The 24057-nt window shown below is 45.3% G+C and overlaps 1 protein-coding gene across 6 annotated transcripts in view; it reads left to right on the top strand.

The window, feature by feature from the left end:
* BACH2 (BTB domain and CNC homolog 2) overlaps positions 1-24057 on the top strand; it is a 392327-nt gene that overhangs the window by 350955 nt on the left and 17315 nt on the right. For all 6 annotated transcript variants that reach the window (XM_070376589.1, XM_070376585.1, XM_070376587.1 and 3 more), the window contains one exon: positions 13247-14845. In XM_070376589.1, the coding sequence (XP_070232690.1) occupies positions 13247-14845 (1599 nt within the window). The remainder of the gene's footprint in view (positions 1-13246; positions 14846-24057) is intronic.

The following is a 24057-nucleotide window of genomic DNA, read 5'->3' on the forward strand; positions in this document are numbered from 1 at the left end:
ATCATGTATTATTTGGCCGCATCGGGTCTTAGTGGCAGCCTGTAGGAGTTTCACTGAATCATGTGAGCTCTTTGGTTGCATTGCACAGACTCTCTAGTTGGTAGCATAGGGGCTGAGTTGTTCTGTAGCACGTGGGATCTTAGTTCCCCAACCAGGGATCAAACCCACGTCCCACGCATTGCAAGGCATTCTCTTAACCACTGGACCACCAGAGATGTCCTTCTGGTGTGTCTTTTCATGCACAAAAGTTTTTAAATTTGATGTAGTCCCATTTGCCTCTGTTTGCTTCTGTTGCCTGTGGTGGTGTCATATCCAGGAAATTATTGCCAAATCCGGTGTCATGAAATTTCTGCCTTGTTTTCCTTTAGAAGTTTTCTGGTTTGGGGTTCACGACCTTTTGAAATTCTTTTTTAAAATCAGAGAAATGTAGAAATTACGCCTATGCAGGGAAAGATGACTCAGGACGGCTATGAATGTCCAAAACAAAGTTCAGATGAGGACCTTTTTTATTTTTTTCTACAAAGGATGGTAATTGTGCCAGCAGTTCTCTGTTTTGCTCAGATTTTTTTGAACGGTAGGAAAATATGAACAACTATGAATAGGTGTGCGTGCCAAGTCACTTCAGTTGTGTCCGACTCTTTGTGACCCTATGGACTGTAGCCTGCTGGGCTCCTCTGTCCATGGGATTCTCCAGGCAGGAATACTGGAGTTGGTTGCCGTTTCCTCTTCCAGGGGATCTTTCTAATCCAGGGATCGAACACATCTCTCTTAAATCTCCTGCATTGGCATATGGGTTCTTTACCACTAGCGCCACCTGGGAAGCCCGTGAAAAGGTATACAGGACCTGCAAAAACAGTATCAAGAAAACCCAAGCTCAAAATGAGTGGAAACCTTTCAAAGAGGGAGAGATAAAAGAAATGTATTGTCCTGTGTGGAGCAAAAAGATAAGGAGACCAACAGCTACTCCTTGGGGCTGACCATTAGTATTGAGGATGACAGAGAGCCCTGAATTACCTTTATATTGTATGTCATAGAGAATGTTCAGTAGATGGAAAACTGAGGAAAAACTTGGAGAAAGAAATGGAAACCCCAGGTAGAAGAAAACACCTAAGCTCCCAGTCTGGATGAAGTCTCCCAAAGAACAGGCAAGACATAGTCATAATGATGGCACAACTTGTTAAGGTCAAAATCTTTGAGAAACTGTGGAGCCCAGGAAAACATTGGAAATCTGGAGGTGAAGATATGGCATTACAGGTTTTTTAAAAAGGAAGAAAGTGAATCTTAAAAAGTTTTCCTGGAGAACAATTTATATAATAAGAACAGTTTCTTAAAATTGACATGGGTGTACACTCAGGTTAAGAAACCAGTTTTGTACAATTACGATGGACATGTGGCTTATCGGTAGCAAATGCTAAGGGAAAAAAAAAAGCAGCAACAGCTCAGAGATGGTAATTGGTAGCAGCATAAGTAATAAGTGGCAGTGAAATAAACCTTCGCATTCATACAAAATAGACTCTAGATGGAAGGAGGTGATAGTTCTGTCCTCTGTTCTAGTGACTGGAGCATCTACTCAGTCCAGGTATCTTGCTGGAGATGTAGTCAAGCTCAAGATGTTTCAGAGGAGGGCAGTGAGGTGGGGAGAGGGGCTGGTAACTGGTTAGGTTTCAGAGATGGGTTGCTGCTGCTAAGTCGCTTCAGTCGTGTCTGACTCTGTGTGACCCCATAGACGGCAGCCCACCAGGCTCCACCGTCCCTGGGATTCTCCAGGCAACACTGGAGTGGGTTGCCATTTCCTCCTCCAATGCATGAAAGTGAAAAGTGAAAGTGAAGTCACTCAGGGATGGGAATTTTGGCTTAATAGGAAGAGCCCAGGTGGCGCTAGTGGTAAGGAATGTGCCTGCCAATGCAGGAGACTCAAGAGATGCAGATTCAGTCCCTAGATCTGGAAGACCCCCCTGTAGGAAATGGCAACCTGCCCCAGCATTCATGCCTGGAAAATTTCATGGACAGAGGAGCCTGGCAGGCTACAGTCATGGGGTCGCAGAGTTGGACAAGACTGAGCGCAGGAAGAACCATTAGAAGGCTCTGATGAGAAACTGAACTTCTCAAGACTAGAAGCTTTAAAAACTGTTTTGTGTTATCTGGTTGAACATCAAATGGTTGATGGTTGGTTCGAAATGACTAGAGGGGTCTAGAAGGTAAAACCAAACCTTGACTCAAGAAAATTCTAGTCTGTGAAAATCATTGGTTTCCTGAAAGAGGGGAGGGGGTCATTCAAATGGAAATTAGGTAATTTTTTAAATCTCCTAAAAAATAATTTTCTGTTGGAGGTGGTTTTTCAAATGAAACTGTAAACCTCAATGCAGGTTTTACTACTTGTTTACCAGTGAGTAGGATGCTTTTCACTTTCATTTTACACTGAAAAATGTAAAAAGTTACTACTATTTTATACCTGTTTTAAGATCTACAGTTATACTGAAATTGAATTTTTAAGAATTACTCCCTGAGCTTCATTATATAATCTTTCAGAAGAGAGACTTTCTGTTTTCATTGTATGCTTTTAGAGTAAATATGAATACAGTGCCTTCTATTTGAATCACCTGTGACTCTTGCCCATCATTTAGCTGGGAAACATAACTATCGGGTAACTGCAGGAGAAAATAATTAAGGCCACACGTGAAGAAGTGAGATGAGGAGGTAAAACCACCCAGGTGAAGTGAAGGTTCTGCAGGGCCAAAGCATTGCCCGTTCCAGGAAAGACGATGATGAATGTTTGCATTTCCTTCTCTGTTCTCTTCACCCAGATACCTCAGGGGCAGTTTCAACTGTTAGGTAGCCCCAAGATAATTTGGAGTCAATGGACACAGGCAGGGGTCACGTGACATGCCCCCTAGACATGAGCCTTACCAGGCTGCCTTTCCCATCTGGAACAAAGCTTTGGGATAACATGGCCCCCCACCCAGAAAGGCATTTCTGCTCTGATGCCTTCCAGATGCCAAGAACTGAAGCTGAGCTGAGCTTGCTGGTTTATCAAATTCCTATGTGATAGAAGAACTCCCTTGATTTACCAGGTTTCATCAGGCAAGGAAGGGACTTAGCAGTTAGTGTCCTTCTTCAGGAGAAATCTAGGCACTGAATCCGAATAACATAAATGACGATAGAACCAGATGTGAGATTCACCCTTCTTCCTACTGGGGAAGCACCACGTCCAGTTGGCCAGACTCCTTTGGATAGAGCTATAGAAAAGTGACTGTTTTCAGTTCAGTTCAGTTCAGTTGCTCAGTCGTGTCCGACTCTGCGACCCCATGAATCGCAGCACGCCAGGCCTCCCTGTCCATCACCAACTCCTGGAGTTCACTCAGACTCACGTCCATCGAGTCAGTGATGCCATCCAGCCATCTCATCCTCTGTCGTCCCCTTCTCCTCTTGCCCCCAATCCCTCCCAGCATCAGAGTCTTTTCCAATGAGTCAACTCTTTGCATGAGGTGGCCAAAGTCCTGGAGTTTCAGCTTTATTTAGCATCATTCCTTCCAAAGAAATCCCAGGGCTGATTTCCTTCAGGATGGACTGGTTGGGACTGTTTTAGAGAATGTAATAAAACCTACAATCCTGTGTGTCCCTGTGAAATGTCATTTCTTTTCTGGTTCACTTCAGAGAAACAACAGCCAGTGTGAAAGGAGCAGGAAGATATTTAAAATGGATAACCAACAGGGACCAACTGTATAGCACACGGAACTCTACTCAGTATTATGTGCAGCCTGACTGGGAGGAGACTTTGGGGGAGAATGGATACATATATACATATAGCTGAGTCCCTTTGCTGTCCACCTGAAACTCTCACAATATTGTTAACTATACTCCAGTATAATATTTTAAAAAAATTTTTTTTAATGAAAGCAGCAGGAGAGTTGAACTCTGCATTCAGAAGGCTTTATTGAAGCCCTGGCTGACCAGCCATGTGACTTTGGGGAAAATCCCTTCACCTTTCTGGGCTTCACCTCATTTGGCTTCCTTGTCTGTAAAATGGATGAGGATTGAGTCAGGGAAACAGAAACCATGCCAGGTGTTTCAAACAGAGGGGGTGTAAGACAGGGAATTGGTTAAACAGGTGTTGGAAAACTGAAAGAACAGGAAGTGGAAGGAGACTCAAGCCAGTGATTAATGACGGCAGGTCGCGGCTCCCACTCCCAGGGCTGGAGGGATAAAAGTGGCCTCTGAGCAGGAGGAGGGGCTGCATCAGGGAGGAGCCCACCCCTTCCAGACACCCCACCAGGGAAGGAAAGAAAACGAGAATGAACAGGAACCGCAACTGCCTTCCTCCTACCTCTCATCTCCCACCAGTGCCCACTATGGGCAGAATAAGTCACCTGACGAAGGAGCCTGGTTTAAAAACAAACCTTAAAGAAAAAGTTTAAAAACTAATCTAGCTTCAGCATTAGAGAAGGAAACATAAAGAGAATGGGCATGATTGTGATACATAGGAGAGTTGCTAAGAGAGTAAATCCTAGAAATTCTCATCATAAGGAGAATTTTTTTTTCTTTTTATTGGGTCTTATATGAGAAAATGATGTGTTAGTTGCTTGGTCATGTCCGACTCTTTGTAACCCATGGACAGCAGCCTACCGGACTCCTCTGTCCACGGAATTCTCCAGACAAGAATACTGGAGTGGATAGCCATCCCTTTCTCCAGGGGCTCTTCCTCACCCAAGGATTAAACCCAGGTCTCCTGCAATGGAGCCAGATTCGTTACCATCTTAGCCACCAGGGAAGCACGAGAAGATGTTAGCTGAACCTACTGTGCTCATAATTTCACAGTATATGTCCATCCAACCATCACACTGTACACCTGAAACTTATACAGGGATGTATGTCAATTGCTTCTCAATACAAGTAAGGAAAAAGCAAAACAAGAGTGGATGTGAGTCTGAAAGACAATAGGAAATAATCAGCATATGAGTTTATAATATCAGACTAAAATTAAGTGATAGAAGTCAAAGTTAGTAGTTTGGTCAGAACTATGGAGATGGTCCTGTTACGTTTGTATTGAAGTAATACTACTGGGACTTCCCTGCAGGTTTGATCCCTGATCAGGAAGCCAAGATCCCACATGCCTCATGGCCAAAAAAACCAAAAACGTAAAACAGAAGCAATATTATAATAAATTCAATAAAGACTTTAAAAATGGTCCAAGTAGTACAACTAGTTCTTTTCATAGGTAGGTAGGGATGGATATATAGATAGATTTGGTTCTGATATAGACAGTTTCTGAATAATTTTTTGTTGAAGTTTTTGAAATTAAAAGTTTGTATTAGTTCATTATTTAGGAAAACTACAAGATGTATTCAATACATTTCTGCAGACCCTTGCAGAAGAAATCATAGCAGCAGCATGGATGATTATAGGATTCTTCCTCGAGAGTTCCTGGGAATTCGTTTTAGAGAATCTGGATCTGTGAACTGACTCAAGTGTGGGATCATGACTCTATCATGGAGACTCAAGCAGGGCTCTGTCCACTTAACCTACATGATCTTCTTTTCTTTTTTCACCAATCAAAAAGTTTCTTCATGGGCTGACTGTATTTCAGTCCAAGATACCCATAATCCCGAGAGTCACTTGACCTACACTGCTGATCCCAGTAGCTGTGCCCCTAAACCCTTGGAGTTTCACTCAGATGGATTTCACTGGCTCTGCCCTCAGATGACATCACCCCTCTGAGATCACCATTTCAACAACCGGGCATAGACAGCAAGTGTGTGTTTATAGGGCCAGACACGGGCTTCTGACCTATGTCATTGCCTAGGGCCCCATCTCAGAAGGACCTTGTCATCACCTTTTCAGATTTTTTTTAAATTGGATCTTAGCTGTGTGATGCAGGCTCTTCACTGCCATGTGTGGAATCTTCATTGCCACATGTGGGATCTTTAGTTGTGGCATGAAAGTTGTGACATGCTGAATCTAGGTCCCTGACCAGGGATCAAACCCAGGCCCCCTGCATTGGGAGTGTGGAGTCTTAACCACTGAACCTCCAAGGGAGTCCCACCATGTCATCCATCATCTTGAAGTTCTCAACCTCCAAACAATAAGACCACGCTTCCACTTTGCCCTCAGCCCTGCAAGTCTGATAGCCAGTCCTGGGCTGGAAGGACAGGTGTGATTAGAGGCCCAAGAAAGGCCTGACTGAGAAAATGGCATTTGAAGAATGAGCCAGGCCTTTCTTATTGTGATGAACTTCAGCTCAGCGTTCAAAAGGTCATCTCTTCTAGGAAGGCTATGCAGACACCCTTAGCGATTACTCCCCCTAGCTTGGTCCTGCCTTAGCAAGCTGCAAATACTTGTTACATACTTACATTACATTCTAGACATTTGTACTGAAAATCTGTCTCTGGTCAGTGAAATGTTAGCTTTTTGGAGAAGGAGACTATATATTACCATTTTTGTAATAACAGCAATAATAATTGCTGTTACTCAATGCTAGAAGCTGTTCCATAGGTTTTACTACAAGGCAGGCACTGTTGTCTTACAGTTGGAGAAACTGAAGCATATAACAATTAAGTAAGCAGTTCAGGTTACCTGGTACACTGTAGAACTGGGATTTGGATGAAAGACAGCTGGTACCCTCAGATGTCATACAGTGCATAGTCAGTGCCCACTCTGTGGTCAGTGAATGAATGAATGAATGAGTAGACAAAAAACAGTCAATGGTTAAATGATCAAATAGAGTCTCAGGGACAGATTTACAAACAGGAGAGGAACTTTATATTGTGCCTGGAAACCCCAGTTCAAGCCTGACAGGAGAGAAAAGACGCTTAATTTCATGCTTGTAAACTACATTCACTAATAGATTTTTTAAAAAACCCACCATATGAAATTATATACTTGTAGATATAAATCAACTTGCTTTAGTTTTTGTATTGTTACCTTAGGCATGGAAACATTGATTTCTCTGGCTCTATCGTTAACTAAAATTAATATTAAAATAAGCAGAAGTTCTGTTGAAATAGTGAGGTTAATTTAACAAACACATCCTGAATGTAGTATGCTTGTATAGCATGCTGCTTTGGGAGACACATGTGATAATATGGATATTAATTTTAGAAAATTAAGATTAGAAGCAATGCTTCATCTCTAAATCAGTCTTCAGCCTGCAGAATGGGATGCAGTGTGGTGCGGGGGTGGAAAGGAGGAGTGAGTTGTCATCAGTGTTGTTCTCTTTATTTGACAAGTGCCTTGCTGTGCAAATACAACCCAAGTCAGTGTTTTCAAAAACCGATTGGCAAAGCTTTGCTATCTTCTCTTCCCCGTTCCGGGAGTGGAGGAGAGATCTAGCTTCACTGGGATGTAATGTTGCTGAAGATAAAAGAGTCCATGTTTTGTGAGGCTGGGATTATGGAACCCTGGGCACGTGCCACCCCTCTCCTGGGGTGCAGTCCCCAGATCTCCTGACCATCTGATCAACCTTGGGCAGATGGGCTCAGTGCTGCAACCATGAATGTATACTGCCAGCAGCAGCTGAGGAGGGACATCCTTGGTGGTCCAGTGGTTGGGCCTCTGCCTTCCAATGCAGGGGGCGAGAGTTTGATCCCTCATTGGGGAACTAAGATCACACATGCTGTAGAGTGCAGCCAGAATTTTTTTTTAAACTTTAAAAATTAAAAAGAAAACTGAAAGAACCATCAGAGGAGACCTTTATCACATGGCTCGAGTATGGAATGCTGGTCATGTCTCATAAACATTCCCAAACCCTATTTTCAATTTGTGCCTGCAGCCCAACTGCCTGATCCCTATAATAGTCCAGAGCAATGAAATTGTTGAGAAGTTTCCTTTCACCAGCTCTGTCTAGCAGCACACGGGGCACATTCTCAGAGAATAAACTCCCCAGTCCTGCTAACAGCCCCTAAGCGTGCCCTCTGCTCCCTACGTTTTCATCACTTCATCTTTCTTTCTTCTCCAGCAGAGATTGTACATCAGAACCCTGGGGGAACAAGGGGTGGAGGCTCATAGCTTCAGTAGGTTACATTTCCAACCCATGAATGGCACATGGATGCACACCACAGGGCACAAGTCTGGTGGTCCGACCTTGTTTCTTTCAGACCCAGAACCCAAAGGTCAGTGCCACTTGCCTCGTGTGTGCTGTTGACTGAGGTCACAGCCTCCTTGGGAGCAACCAGAGAGCAAGGCGAGGTTATTTGCTGACCTCTCATGGACCTTGGTCCCACAGGGCACACTCCATTGTGCCCAGCGTGTGAGCCAGTCTCATCTGTAGCACAATGCATATTGCACACTACATGATGAAGAAAATACTCTTCAAAATGATCCAACAGCCAAGGGGGACTTCCCTGGCAGTCCAGTGGTAAACACTCTGCACTTCCACTGAAAGCGACATGGGTTCCAGCCCTGGATGGGGAACTAGGATCCCACATGCCTTGAGGCACGGCCAATAAAAAGAAAAAGAAAATTTTAAAAAATGATCCAACCTAAATATTACTTTCGTAATGCGAGACTGCTATCCCAGGTGCCCCTGATACTGTATTTTGCGCTTGTTCGTCATTCCTTTAGACCATTCCTGACAGTAATTTTGAGCCTAGATGTGTCTGCTTCCCTTAGAGCAGTGGAGTGCAGCTCCATTAACACCAGTGAGCTGGGACTGGCTTGCTATTTCTCGTTACTTCATTCCATTGTAACTTGGTGATCATCCTTTTTAAATAACATTTTTATGGGTCATTAGTTTTGTGTGTGATTCTCCACCTCCTACTCCCCATCTTATTTTCCCCATTATCAGAGCCTTATTTGTTACAAACAGAATGTAAATAAAAGTGCAGGCTTGTGGCCCAGTTTCATAAACATCCAGCTTCACATTGGTACCTGGATATTTGTCGTCGGTACCTGGATATTTGTTTTCTGAGGACAATGTGAGGTGAAATGATTCCTGAAAGTGGAAAGACAGTGCAAGCTACTCAAGATGGGGGATAAACCAATACTGAGAAAGCCTCTGCCTGTTAAAACAGAGATGGGTTCCTGGGAGGGATGGGTGGTGCAGTTCAGAAGGTACCCATTGTATCAAAGCAACGCTTGACCCAGATCAGATGCATGTATGCATGCAAAGTTGCTTCTGTCATGTCCAACTCTGTGTGACCCTATGGACTACAGCCCACTAGGCTCCTCTGTCCATGGGATTCTCCAGGCAAGAATCCTGGAGTGGGTTGCTATACCCTGCTCCAGGGCATCTTCCTGACCCAGGTATGGAACCCAGGTCTCTTATGCCTCCCGAATTGGCAGGAGGGTTCTTTACCTCTAGCACCACCTGGGAAACCCAGATCCGACCCGGTGGAGGCAAGTCAGTGACTCCAGGTGTCCTGCTTACACGTGTCCAAGGGACCATCTCCTCTTCTGAGCTGGTCAGGATTTCTCAGCTGACAACTCATCATGTCATCTTGTGACAGTGCTTCCATTCTTTTTTTTTTTTTTTTGGTTTTTTGTCTTTGTGTTTGGCTACACTGGGTCAGTTGCGGCATGCTGGATCTTTAGTTGCAGCATGCGAACTCTTAAGTTGTAGCATGTGGAAACTAGTTCCCTGACCAGGGATTGAATCCAGGCCCCCTGCATTGGGAAGCTGAGAATCTTAGCCACTGGACGCTCAGCCCTCTCAGTGTTAACATGGTTACTTAAAATTAACTTATTGTTCATATATCTCTTCTTCAAAGCTAAATCATGAGTTTATTAAGGACAGTGCTGAGTCTTAGACTTAACCATTCCTCATAGCACTGGTTGGAATCCCAGCTCTCCACTTATGAGCTCTATGATGACCTTGGACGCATTCCTTCATCTCCTTGCTTCTCAGTTTCCTTGGCTACAAAAAGCATGGCAATCCTGCCTGCCTTGCAGTACGTTAGGAAAACCAGCTAGAATGGTGCTAGGCAGTAACAGGAGCTTGGTGAATAATAACTGATTCACTAGACAAAACCCTGCACACACAAGCTGAACAAAATGTAGCAGAATTGAATGTAACAAAACATGATTTAACCTCATGGGAGGGAAGAGCTAATTATGGTTGCTTAAGATTTCATGGTGAGGACACCATTTCCTCCGACCTGGGCTTGAATGACAGTTTACAACTCTGTTTTTATTCTTGACTTGTTTGTGAGCATGTGACCATCATTCCAAGCTCGTCATGTCTCCTGAACCCAAAAGGATTGGTGAACTGATTTGGGATGTGGAGACTGTGCTTATTGGTATCCTTGGCCCCACTCCTACATTTAAGCAACAGCCTGGCCCTAAGTGGAGAGCTTCCTGCAGCTCCTTGCTGCCCTGAGGCAGGTGGTGGCTCCCAGGACTTATCTAGTGATACCCATGGATGTCTCTTAGCTTCTTCAGGAATTTTCTTTAACGCAGTCATAATGCGGGCAGTGGTGTGGCTTACCGAGACCACATCAAGATTAAAAAAAAAAAATGGGGATGAGAGCGTAAGGAGCGTTGTATGAAAAAATAAATAAATAGCATTGAGATGAGTTTCCCAGATTTCCCATATAATGAGTGCATCTGCCAAAACTCAAGATGTGTATTATCTACTCTGCAACTGGCAGATTGCCTTGGGGGGGGAGCAGAGGATGCTTCCTGATGAAGGAATCAAATCTGTCTTGATTCTGCCACTTTCTCTTTGTGGTGGAGCCACGTTACAATGAAAAAATGGGTCCTGTGACATTCTCGGCAACCTTCTTTAGTTACTTATCAATATGCACTTCCTTATCTTACACCCCCTTTTAAAGGTTCCTGGGAGAAAAGTACATAAAACAGACATCTGCTGAATCTGTTGCCATGTCAACTTAGAACAAGCGTGGTCAGATGTGCTCCATTTCAATGTGGGTACTAGGGGTGAGTGAGTGAGTGAAAGTCACTCAGTCGTGTCCGACTCTTTGTGATACCATGGACTATACAGTCCACAGAATTCTCCAGGGCAGAATACTGGAGTAGGTAGCCTTTCCCTTCTCCAAGGGATCTTCCCAACCCAAGGATCGAACCCGGGTCTCCCACTTTGCAGGCGAATTCTTTACCAGCTGAGCCACAGGGAAGCCCACAGGTACTAGGGGACACAGCAAATAAGCACCCCTGCCCACTGTTGATGAGTTAATTCGTGTAGTTTGTTGGTTGACACAATGCCTTTCTCCAAAAGTAACCTAAGACCAAACTTACCAAACAAACTGTTGTCACTTTCTCGACACTGTAGTTTTCTGTTAGGGGCTCAGTTGAACTTCTGACATATTCAGTAATATACCAGCTTTTATCAGATATTTAGAGGCCCTAGTTAGATTCAGGGTCACAAACAGAAATGAAAAAGCCCCTGATCTGAAGAAACTTTGTTGTCCACTGGTAGAAAGACACAATTAAGTACAATAAAAGGGAGATGGCAGTGATTGCCTTTGTAGAACTATAATGTGGGTCTTTGCAGTCATGTGTTTTTGTGGTAGGTTTTTATTGAAAGTATTTAAAAAATATCAACAATTAAAATTCCAGTCATCTCTGTATCTAAGAAATTTACCTTACTAGGCATTCCCTTAGAATGCAGTGATATAGGGACTTCCCTGGTGGTCCATGACTGAGACTCCGAGCTCCCGGTGCAGAGGGATGCATGGGATCCCATGGGATCATGCATGTGATCCCATATGCTGAAACTAAAGAGCCCATATGCCACAACTAAGACCTGGTGTAGCCAAATAAATTTTAAAAAGGCAAGGTGCAATGCTATAAAATCAGTGCTGCCTTGGGGAAGACCGAGTATTTCCTCACTCCGGCCATGGGGACTGAGAGGATGCTGTCATTCGATCTCTAGGAGGTCTGCAGAGGGCTCCCAGAGGAGCGATGTCTGAGCTGAATTTTGAACAACAGTTTCAGGTCCTCACAAGAGTCTGGGCTCTGTGTGCTGTGCTGAATTCTGTTCCTGTGGCAGTCATCTACCAAGCCTGCTGGTTTATCTTGCTCCACATTTATTCCCCTAGCAGAGATTTTTTTAATCACTGCTACTATAGCTTCCAGCAAGGACCCCATGACCACTGCTTTCATTTGTTTTGTACATGTGATTCATGAATGTGCCTCCCTTCCCTTCCTTGTGGGGTCAGCAGTGCTTGCAAGAACTTAGAGGATGCATGGGTTTGTGTATAGGGTAAGGGCAAAGAGTCGGACACAACTGAGTGACTGAACAGACACACACAAGGAAGCCTGCCCTGACCACCAGGAGGTTTCATCCATTTCCATCTGAAAAAACAACTGGCCTTAGGCAACATATTTCTAACTAAGTCATTCTGCGTGTTTGTGTGCATGCACGCATGCCCATGTACACACGCTGTGCATAAATAGCACATTCCCAATCTGTGTAAAATGAAATGGATGAGCAGCACAGGACAGTAGGCTCAGCCCCTGAAGGTCTACCAGGAAAGAAGACAGCTGTGTGGCAGGGCTGCTGCTTATAATTAGGGAAAGAATTGCCCATGTCCCGTGCCATTCAGCAGCTTCAACCATTTGAATGACAGCCAGTTTGTTTAGTTTTGTAACACCCTCCGCGCCGCCTCCCCCGCAACCCCGTTTTATGGGCCAAGAGTTAATTTCTTGTTGAGAACACTGCTAAGGACTGTCTTCTCTGGTACCATTGTTAAGATGGGATATGACATGATGGCTGGCAAATCTCAACTAGAAATCATGATGAGTGAGCAAAAAAATAGGAGTTGCTTTTAACGTCTCTTTTTAACTTTGTAAGTGAGCAAAAAACTATTTTCAAAGCCCCGTGGACTTTCCGGTTTTTAACAGGGCCATATTGCCGGTTTTGCAGTTGACAAGAAAATTATAACGCTTTCTTTGGCTCGAGCGAGCTGTAAGAAGCATCACAGCACTCCTGATGTACAATGGCTCTCAACAGGATGGATGGGGAGGGAAATTAATAGGCGTCCCATTGTTACCGTGCATTTTTGCCAGGATATTTCATTAGTGTAAACACTGAACCCGTTGTCATCTTGTTTAGCCACTTGACCCTGGTGATTTTCAGTTCTGTGTATCGTGATGAGTAAAGCAGTGGCGTGCACGAGACAGGCCCTAATTATTGGGAGCCGAATCATTGCTGACCCAGGACGAGATTAACTGCTCCTTTGCAGTCTTTATCCTGGGACATTAGCGCTGTCTGGTTATCTTGCTTCAGTTGAGAGATTCGGGACAATAGCAGTGCTGACGGTAACGGTTGGCGATTTCCCTGTTTGTTTTGCAGGTCACGGCCAGGGGGTTTGGGCCACTGTTGCAGTTCGCCTACACCGCCAAGCTGTTACTCAGCAGAGAAAACATCCGCGAGGTCATCCGCTGTGCCGAGTTCCTGCGCATGCACAACCTGGAGGACTCCTGCTTCAGCTTCCTGCAGACCCAGCTCCTGAACAGCGAGGATGGCCTCTTCGTGTGCCGGAAGGATGCTGCGTGCCAGCGCCCGCACGAGGACCCCGAGGACAGCGCGGGAGAGGAGGAGGACGAAGAGGAGGAGACCATGGATTCGGATACGGCCAAGATGGCTTGCCCTAGGGACCAGATGCTTCCAGATCCCATCAGCTTTGAGGCCACCACCATCCCAGTGGCAGAGAAGGAAGAAGTTTTGTTGCCCGAGTCCGACGTGCCCGCGGACACCAAGGAGAGCTCGGCCAAGGACGCGTTAACGCAGTACCCCAGATACAAGAAATACCAGCTTGCATGTACCAAGAATGTCTATAACGCATCATCACACAGTACCTCAGGTTTTGCAAGCACATTCAGTGAAGATCACTCTGGCACCAGCCTCAAACCGGGGCTTGCCGTGGGGCAGATTAAAAGCGAGCCGCCCAGCGAAGAGAACGAAGAAGAGAGCATCACGCTCTGCCTGTCCGGAGATGAGCCTGACGTCAAAGACCGAGCGGGCGACGTGGAAATGGACCGGAAACAGCCCAGCCCCGCCCCCGCTCCCGTCCCCGCGCCCCCTGCCGGGGCCGCCTGCCTGGAGAGGTCCAGGGGCGCGCCCTCCCCGTCCTGCTTAAGGTCTCTGTTCAGCATAACAAAAAGTGTGGAGTCGTCCGGCTTGCCCGGGACCTCTCAGCAGCACTTTGCCAGGAGTTCAGCGTGCCCTTTTGACAAGGGGATCACTCAGGGTGACCTTAAAACTGACTACGCCCCTTTCCCGGGGAATTACGGACAGCCCCACATGGGCCAGAAGGACACGTCCAGCTTCACCATGGGGTCGCCCCTCAAGGGGCCTGGCTTGGAGGCTCTCTGTAAACAGGAAGGAGAGCTGGACCGGAGAAGCGTCATCTTCTCCTCCAGCGCCTGTGACCAAGTGAGCCCCGCGGTGCACTCGTATTCTGGGGTAAGCGCTCTGGACAAAGACCTCTCCGAGCCGGTGCCAAAGGGCCTGTGGGTGGGGGCCGGCCAGTCCCTCCCCAGCTCACAGGCCTACCCTCACGGTGGGCTGATGGCGGACCACTTGCCAGGAAGGATGCGGCCCAACACTAGCTGCCCGGTGCCAATCAAAGTGTGCCCTCGCTCGCCCCCGTTGGAGACCAGGACCAGGACTTCCAGCTCGTGCTCCTCCTACTCCTACGCAGAGGATGGGAGTGGGGGCTCGCCCTGCAGCCTCCCTCTCTGCGAGTTCTCCTCCTCGCCCTGTTCCCAGGGAGCCAGATTCCTTGCCACAGAACATCAGGAACCAGGCCTGATGGGAGACGGAATGTACAACCAAGTCCGACCCCAGATTAAATGTGAGCAGTCTTACGGAACCAACTCTAGCGACGAATCCGGATCGTTCTCGGAAGCAGACAGTGAGTCGTGTCCTGTGCAGGACAGGGGCCAGGAGGTAGGGAACCCGCATAAATTCAAGCATGTGATCCACCCTCAGTCCTTTATCTGGACTCTCCCTGAACCCCCCACCACTGCCAGATTGTTCTTGTTTGCCAAGATTTAAGCTATACAGTTAAGGGACCGCCTCCCCCATCCTCCCCTGGTGGCTCAGTCTGTAAAGAATCTGCCTGCAATGCAGGAGACCGCCTGCAGTTCAAGAGACCTGGGTTCGAACCCTGTGTGGTGAAGATACCGCCTGGAGAAGGAAATGGCAACCCACTCCAGTATTCTTGCCATGGGAAATCCCATGGGCAGAGGAGCTTGGCAGGCCACAGTCACAGTCCGTGGTGTCACAGTCAGACACAAATGAGTGACTAAACCACACACCCGCCCCATCCCCCTCATCCACAGAGGCAGAATCCTTCGAGGTGATTCAGAATTAACCAGTTTGCCCCAGACAGCACTTGAAATTTGATCGAGATTTCAGTCCTCAAAAAGCAGAGGCAAAGAGCTTAGTGGGAAAAAAGTCTGATGCCTGAAAGAGTGTGCAGGTACTCCAGATCCCCCCTGCCCTGTCTGCTTTGAAAGAATGCCATACCTGTCACCGACATCCTTGCCCCTCGCTTCTTCAGTGAGAAGAAAAGTATAAAATTGCTTTCAGAATTGACTGATTGAAACTGGAGAGATTCACAGTAAGCCCGTGCTTTCCCAGCACCTTTAAGTTTCCTTGTCAACAGGGACCCTGGAGTCATCCCTTGTCCATTGTGAATACAGGTGATGGACAGCTCACCATCCATCCTGGCCCCAGTATCACTGAGGAAGCACCTTTGTCGGTCGCACCTAACCGTATCATGGGTCATTGCCCAAGGGCCCCACAAACGGTGAGAGTCATTTTAAGGAGCAGTGGGGTTGAGTAGCAGTTTTTGTCCACACTAAAAGTGAAGTGCTTTCTAGGTTAAAATTCCCAAAGGCTCCATCCATATCTTCCCACTGCTGGGAGAGGAAGCAGGTGCAACGCCAGCCACATCGTGAGCGAGACTCATGTGGCCAAGGAAAGAAAAGAATGGACACCGCAGGTGATCCCCCTTCCCTTGTAACACGAGAAGCCCCCAGAAAGAGCTGAGGGTGTCTGTGTCACGATCTGGTAGTGACTGCCAGGGACCCCACGTGAGACCTGCCACCTGTGTCTCAGAGCAAGCCTAGTGCCAAGCCCCTCCTGAGAACTGCATCTCCGAAAAACACAGGCGGAAATGAAGCGTGATTCTCATTAGGCCAGTGCACTTCATCCACGTCTGCGCTCCCTGGATATTAGCCTCTAGTAAAGCAGGGACGTTAACCCAACCAGACAGCAGAAATGCCACACGGGGTGAGCTGGCTTTTCACAGAGCCACGTGCAGTTTATTCAGCCCTCTGTGAGGTTGGCAAGAAGCACATGAAGGGTTTCGATTGGGCATGTTTTGCAAACAGCTTCCAAAGCTCCCTGTACCAACTATAGACATGCCCTGTGGTCACTTCCTCGCTTTCTACCTAGCCTGGTCCCCACCCCTCCGTTACTACCTAGCAGAAATGGAAAAAGAAATATACTGAAAGGATTTAGTTTAGCTAAGAGACAATAAAAAGGAAATTTGAATGGGAAACTGAGTACACTGTATCTCCTAGGGTTTGGAATGGAGGGTTGGGCTCAGTGTCCCAAGCCAGAGTCACATCTGGGTCCGCCACCTGAGGTGGTGGAGGTTTGGTGAGAACAGTTAAAGTTTGTGTTCTCTCTCTTCACTCATTTCTTTCTCTCTGATCACAACTTTTAGGAGGTTTTCTTTTTTTCCCCCTGAAATTATTCATAAGCGTTCCTGATTCAGAAGCCCGGTCACTGAGTCCATTGGCGTAATGATTCTCTAAGGATACATATCTCGTGAAAAAGACAAATGTCTCTCAGTCTTTCTTTCTTTTTGTCTCTCTCTTAAGAGGAACCCCACCATTAACTAAAAAGGATGTGTGTGCATGACAGCTGCATATGTCCAAGGACCTGTCCGTTTCAGAAAAATCTCCTTTTATCTCTCTTATATCCCAAAAGAGAACTTGAAGTCAATTCTTGAAACTGAATGCCACCAACAAGGGCACAGGCATCTTTCCTGTGTTGAGGCTTTATCACTTGTCTGCCTTAGAACTTTGCAGGGTTTGTGTTGTTTTGTCTTCACTGAGTCTTAGATGTGGCATGTGGGATCTTCATCATTGCAATGGACGAACTTCTCTCTGGTTGGGGCGCATAGGCTCAGCTGCCCCGAGGCATGTGGGATTTGATTCGCCAACCAGGAATTGAACCCAATTTCCCTGCATCAGAAGGTGGATTCCTGACCACTGGACCATCAGAGAAGTCCCTAGAACTTTTCAGTTTTACATGAATCAGTGAAATGGGGGAATTATTCAGCCTACACAGTAGTCATGAACAGGACTAGTCTCCCCTCAAAAAATATACACTATTTTCAAAAATATTTTTATTTTCACTTAAAAAAAATGAATCTATTCTTTACATTGCTAAACAGTCTCAAAAGAAATTTTCCAAATTTCTGTGCCATTTCAGGAGTCACATTTAGCCCCTCTCAGTAGTACATTTTGGGTAGAATTGTTATAGTAAAGTTAAAGTTTTCCCAGTTTGACCTTTTCATTTTCCTAAAGTAGAAGAGATTAGGTTTTCTAAGAACTGTCTCAGGGACTGAGCATGACTGTTCCTCTTTGAGCTAATTATTTGCTTTGGGGAGTTTCTTTGACCCTAGTGGAAGTGTGGTCTCCAGCGATAACACTGAAGGTAAGCTCTTCACAAAGTGAATCATAAATGATTCAGAAGCCAGTTATCTCTTGGGCTGATTCTGCCCTGGTCTGCTCTCATGTAAGGTTCCAGGTGACTTCTTTTCCAAGTGAACAGAATATTCTGATTTCTGGTTATACTCTCTTTACCCTCCCATCTCATCAACATTGACTTCTCATCCTAAGTATTCCCCAGCTTTGGGAAAGGTTTAAATAAGCACAATATTGTCCTTTATCAACAACCATCTTTTTGAAGTTCCTTTTTAAAAATAATCAAGCAGAACATACCAAGCCCATAATGTACCAAATTTATCGGGCTTTCTCTTTGCCTACAATAATATATAAATATATTCACATGTCTATGGGTTTGGGTTTTACTTTAATAGCCTTTAGAGGAACCTGGTGGGCTACAATCCATGAGGTTGCAAAGAGCTGGACACGACTGAGTAACTAAGCACAACACAACACACATTTAATTACTAAGCAGCTTGCTTTTTGCACAGAGCTGTCTGCTGTGTACATGCCTCTAGGTCAATTGTGTAGGGTTAACACAAGCTTCTTCAATATCCTTGGTTCCTATACATCACAGCTGACTCAGTGATCACCTACCAACAGACATTTCCATTTCCTGTATTTCCCTCTTACAAACATTGCCACAATAAACATTCTTGGGAACATATTTATTTGGTGATGGTGCTTTTATTTTTGTGAGTTAAAGTTCCATAAGTGGGTTAAAGGTTATACTCATTTGTTAAATACTACCTATTTACTTTCTCAAAAGGTTGTAGCAATTCACACAGCCTCCAGCAAAACTTACGAGCGTGTCCATTGCCCCTGTTCTTGCCAGTAGTAGTGGTCACCAGTCCTTTTACATTTGCCAATCTGACAGACAAGACATGATGACTTCTAATGCAGTTGATATTTTTCTTACATGTATTCATCATTTGTATTCTCTTTTTTCTTGGACTTGCCATTTGTCCATTTGTGTGTGTGTGCGTGGTGTTTGACTTTAAAGAGTTTACAGAATCCTTAATTTAAGAATATTAATCCTTTCTTGTACATGTTGCCTATATCTTCTCCTAGTCTGTTTTTTTAAACTAAATTTTTGGTCTTTGTTTATCATGAAATAAAAATTGTTCATATATATGGAGATATGCAGGAGACTCAGGTTCAATCCCAGGGACAGAGGAGCCTGGTAGGCTGTGGTCTCTGGGGTTGCACAGAGTCAGACACGACTGAAGTGACTTAGCAGCAGCAGCAGGTTCGATTCCTGGGTAGGAAGATGCCCTGGAGAAGGAAATGGCAACCTACTCCAGTATTCTTGCCTTGAAAGAGGAGCCTGCTGGGCTACAGTCCATAGGGTCGCAAAGAGTTGGACATGACTGAGCAATTGAGCACAAGCACAAATACTGAAAAATAATTACAGATTATATTTGATAATTGTCAAGTCATTTCAGAACCATGACCTTTATCATTAAGTTTCTTGAATTCTTTGTTATTTTTTTAAATTTTTATTTCTCCTAGTCTATTTCTATAGTATCTTTTTCCATTTAAAAAAGTTTAAATTTTATATAATCAAGTGATCAGTATGTTTCTTCATGACTTCATGCCTTCATACCTAAAAAGTCTATGTGGGAATTTTTTTTCTTACTTCCAATTATGAAAAAATGAATAGGTCATATTAAGTGGAAAAAGTAACAAACAGTATACATAACATGGTCCTAGTTTACTTTCTAAATATATTATAAACAATAAGAGCAGTATAGATAATAAGATGAAATGGGAGGCAGGGAGAGAGGGAATATAGGGAAAGATTTCTGTGTATTCCTATAATGTTTGATTTCTGTGTACATATATCACACAGGTTTTTGTTTTGACTGAAATACAATTGATATACCATAAAATTCACTCTGTTAATGTGAACAATTCAGTGGTTTTTAATGATTCATAAAGTTGTAGGACCATTACAGTGTCTAATCCCAGAATATTTTCATCACCTCAAAAAAAGAAATACAATATCCAGTAGCAATCACTTCTCATTCCCCTCTTCCCTTACCCCAAGCTGGTGCTGCTGCTGCTGCTGCTAAGTCGCTTCAGTCGGGTCCGACTCTGTGTGACCCCATAGACGGCAGCCCACCAGGCTCCCCTGTCCCTGGGATTCTCCAGGCAAGAACACTGGAGTGGGTTGCCATTTCCTTCCCCAATGCATGAAAGTGAAAAGTGAAAGTGAAGTCACTCAGTTGTGTCCAACTCTTCTCGACCCCATGGACTGCAGCATACCAGGCTCCTCTGTCCATGGGATTTTCCAGGCAAGAGTCCTGGAGTGAGTTGCCATTGCCTTCTCTGCATCACTCCAAGAAATTACTAATATACCTTTGTCTCCAGTAGATTTGCCCATTCCAGATGTTTCATTTCAGTAGAATCTAGCCACGTGGCCTTTTGTGTCTCGCTTCATCACTTAGCATGTTTTCAAGGTTCCTTCTTGCTATCACGGTATCCACCTGGCACATTATCATGTATTTGTTCTTCACTTCTTTTTATTGCTGAATAATATTCCGCTATGTAGATACACTAATTTTGTTGATCCATTCATTGGTTGAGGGATGCTAGGTTATTCCCATTTGGGGGCTATTATTGATCATGCCATGAAGAGTATTTGTGTTCAGGTTTTTTGTAGACATATATTTTCAATTCTTCTCATATACCAAGGAGTGGAATAGCTAAATCATATGATAACTCTAAGTTTAGCCTTTTGAGGAACTACTGGGCTGTTTTCCAAGGTAACTGAGCCATTTTATATTCCCACCAGCCTTGTATGAGGAATCCAGTTTCTCTGCACCCTCATCAACATTTGTTATTGTCCTTTTTTTATATAGTCGTTCTAGTGGTATAGTACCTCATTGTGGTTTACAGGTTTGCTTTTAGAATTTGAAAATTATTGAAAAGTCACAAGCATGTGCCAAGTAGTAAGAGTCTTAGTGAATAGTTTTGTACCGCAAGCATTAACTGTAGATTTTAATAAAGAAGCAGCAGGAAGACAGTTTATTTGCATAATCAAAGGCATTGATTAGTTGGATTTATTTTATTAACACGTTTCATATCAAGAGTGGTAAAAGCATACTAGGATGCTGCATGTACGTGTATCCTTGTGGATGTGTGAGGGCAGGGAGAAGTAAGGGCCAGAACAAACACTGAAATGTTATCAAAGAGCCATGTCTGACTCTAACTCTTCCACCCAGATGTTGACTTCCAGACATATGTTGGATATAAAGATTTTACAGTCGTTTTTGTGGCTTGTTGAATCAGAAATCTTTTAAAAAGTAACTGTAGTCGGTCTGCTTAATAAAACGAAAACCATTCTGGGCAGCATGGAAGTCAGCCATATTTCAAATGAAAACAATGTTTTCGTTTTGGCTAGAAAGACTCTTAGCATCTGGAACTCCAAAGCATGCCGTATGACCAAAAGAAGAAACTTTGTGACAAAGAAAGATGGTGGACAAACTGAAACACTAATGCTACTGCTACAACTACTACTCCCGTTAGTAACACTTCATAATTATAAGGCAGTTCCAACTTTTCAGAGCACTTTCTCCATCTGTTATCCAATTTTTTTCTTCATGGCAACCCTGTAAGCTAAGTAGGACCGATGTTGAATCCCTCTGACTCCCAGATCTTCAAAGAGCTTCAGTACAGAGCAGGAAAAGACTTGCCTGGGATCACACAGCTCAGTAATTGTAGCATCACAGCCAAATTCTAGATGTCCTGTGTTTGTTCCAGAAACTGGACCGTGAGATCAGAGGTTAGAAGGACAGTTGTGTGAGAAGCTTGTCTTTGGCAGAGGAGGTTTTGTCTTTGGCATCTGCCCGGCTCAAAGCCGGCTATCCCCATTCAAAGAGGACTGGAATCGTCAGCCCACAGGGCAGCAGGTCCCCAGACAGCTCACAGGGATCTGAGGGGCTTTCGAGAGCATTTGTGTTAGGGACTTGCCTGAAGGTTCAGTGGTTAAGACTCTGGGCTTCCAATGCAGGGGGTGTGGGTTTGACCCCTGGTCAGAGAACTATATCTCACATGCTGCTCAGCACAGCTAGAACATTTTTTTTAAAAGAGCATAAATGTTACAGGTTTTGGAGAAGTGACTGTGCTGTTAAGATCCTCAGGGTACTGCTGCTGCTGCTGCTAAGTCGCATCAGTCATGTCTGACTCTGTGCCACCCCATAGACGGCAGCCCACCAGGCTCCGCCGTCCCTGGGATTCTCCAGGCAAGAACATTGGAGTGGGTTGCCATTTCCTTTTCCAATGCAGAAAAGTGAAAAGTGAAAGTGAAGTCGCTCAGTCGTGTCCGACTCCTAGCGACCCCATGGACTGTAGCCTACCAGGCTCCTCCATCCATGGGATTTTCCAGGCAAGAGTACTGGAGTGGGGTGCCATTGCCTTCTCCCAGGGTACTGCTAAGAGGATCCAATTCCTGCAGCTTCTGCTCAGCATCTAATTGTGAAACGAAGAAAATAGATAGGATTGAAGCTTGACCCCCGGGGCTGGTGCTTCTAGTTGGAATCTCTAGGTGAAAGAGGTGCTTCTTTTCGCCTTTTTTTCTGCAACATTTGCATCTCTGTCCTGCCTCTCCAGTAGCCCCCATCCAGCACACCAAAGACATCAGGCAAGTGAGATGTGTATTGAGAGGCATGGCAAGGTGAGGTAGCCAGAGTACTGGCTGATCACCAGCCTGTGACAAGCGTGCCAGGAGGCCAAGGTCACAGGGAAACCCAGGAGTGTTGATGTTTGGGAGTGGGAATTCTTTTTTCTTTGAATTTGCTGCTAGAAGTTATATTTCTCATACAATGCTTAAATGATATTTTGTTTCACTGGAAGAGAGGGGATGTTGTTTGGGCGGTAGAACCAGGGTAGGTGTTGGCAGGAGAGAGAAAGGGAACAGCTGATTTCTGTCTGGTGAGAAAGAAGCGCCAGCCCCTGGGGTCTAGCTGGCAGCATCCCGTGGTCAGGCCCCTGAGGAGGAATATTTAAGCTTCATTCACTGTCCAAATGTCAGAGCCTCTTCCCACTTTTTGTCAGCCCTTGGGGCCAGAGGTTATCTGCACCGCAGGGGCCACTCATTTCACCATTGGCTCCAGAGCTGGAGCCCCCAGGAGTGAAATCCCCTCCTCTGGTTAATACTGACCCAGCCCAGAGTGAGTCCCGGGTGAAAACATCCTCCACCGTGGTCCTTAGAGGATGAGACAAGCCAAGATGCCCCTGACACTGAGAGTGAGTCTCCACTGAGATCCAAAGCTGGGGCACCACCTGTCTAAAGAGACCATGGGCTTCCTGGACCCCTTGGGCCCTCACCCTTCTAAACAGCCTGGTCAGCTTTCTGTGCCTCTGTGCTGAGCCTCATGCATGACTGATCACTGAATGTAGCTGCAGGCTGGCCGCTTAACAGGTGATGCTGCTGGTTCGCTGGACTTTGCATCCCGTCACCTCACTATTTATGAGGGTCTGGGGAATGAAAACTATGTCACCTCTGAGAAGTGAAATCCTGAAGGAATCAGTGGGTGGAGGGACAGTAAATAAGATGTGAAGCCCTACTGGGTCTATTTGAGTTGGAAAAGTTTGCCGAAAGAAAGGCAGGAGGGCCTCAGCCTTCTCAGTGTCCAAGGCCAAGTCACTTTAGCTGACTTTTGAGCCCATTTGAGGAATAGGTGGGTGCCTTCCAGCCTGGGAAAGGAACGTTTTCCCAGCTCCTCAGTGGGTCTGTGGCTGACATTTATCTCCAGGGAAGATAAATTTAGCCCGTCAGTTTAGAACTTCCTACCCTGAAATTGGCAAATAGCTGTGGTAAGGTTTCTGCCACACCTTTCCAAGAACGACGTCAGGGGCTTCCCTTTGGTAGTTGGGGTAATCCCTCCCTTGCTTGAGGGGGTCGCAGCACACTTCAGAAAGAGACCAGAGTAGTTGGGGTTGGGGGGATTTTTTTCACATGGAAGAGTCTATAGTGGACAATTTTCCTTCAACCTCTGCAAAGCAGCTTGAGTTGCAACAGCTCTGCTGAAAAGTTATATGGCCTTTTGCTTCAAGGACTTTGAAACCAGCATTGTTGATTTTTCCTCTTTCCTGTCAACCTCGGTGCTGTTACCATAGTGGTTTATTTTTTATACAGGCTGTCTAGAGAATGTTAAATACAGTAGCCCTTGGTATAGAAGGCCTTGTGACTTTCCCTGTGGCCTGAGCCATAGGTATATATTCTGTCTGAAAATGTAGAGCATCAGCAGAATCGCTTTGTTGTCAGCAGAGGGGGAGACGCCGTGAGGCCCAAAGCATTGTCATGCCTGCTGTGAAAACATGCCTGCTGCCTGGTGTGGGGACATCCCTGTGCCCAACAGACAGACCTCTGTGTTGTGTAGGTACTGTCCAGGATCTGAGTCTGTTTGT

Source organism: Bos mutus, chromosome 9 (assembly GCF_027580195.1).
Source record: "Bos mutus isolate GX-2022 chromosome 9, NWIPB_WYAK_1.1, whole genome shotgun sequence".
Lineage (NCBI taxonomy): Eukaryota > Metazoa > Chordata > Mammalia > Artiodactyla > Bovidae > Bos > Bos mutus.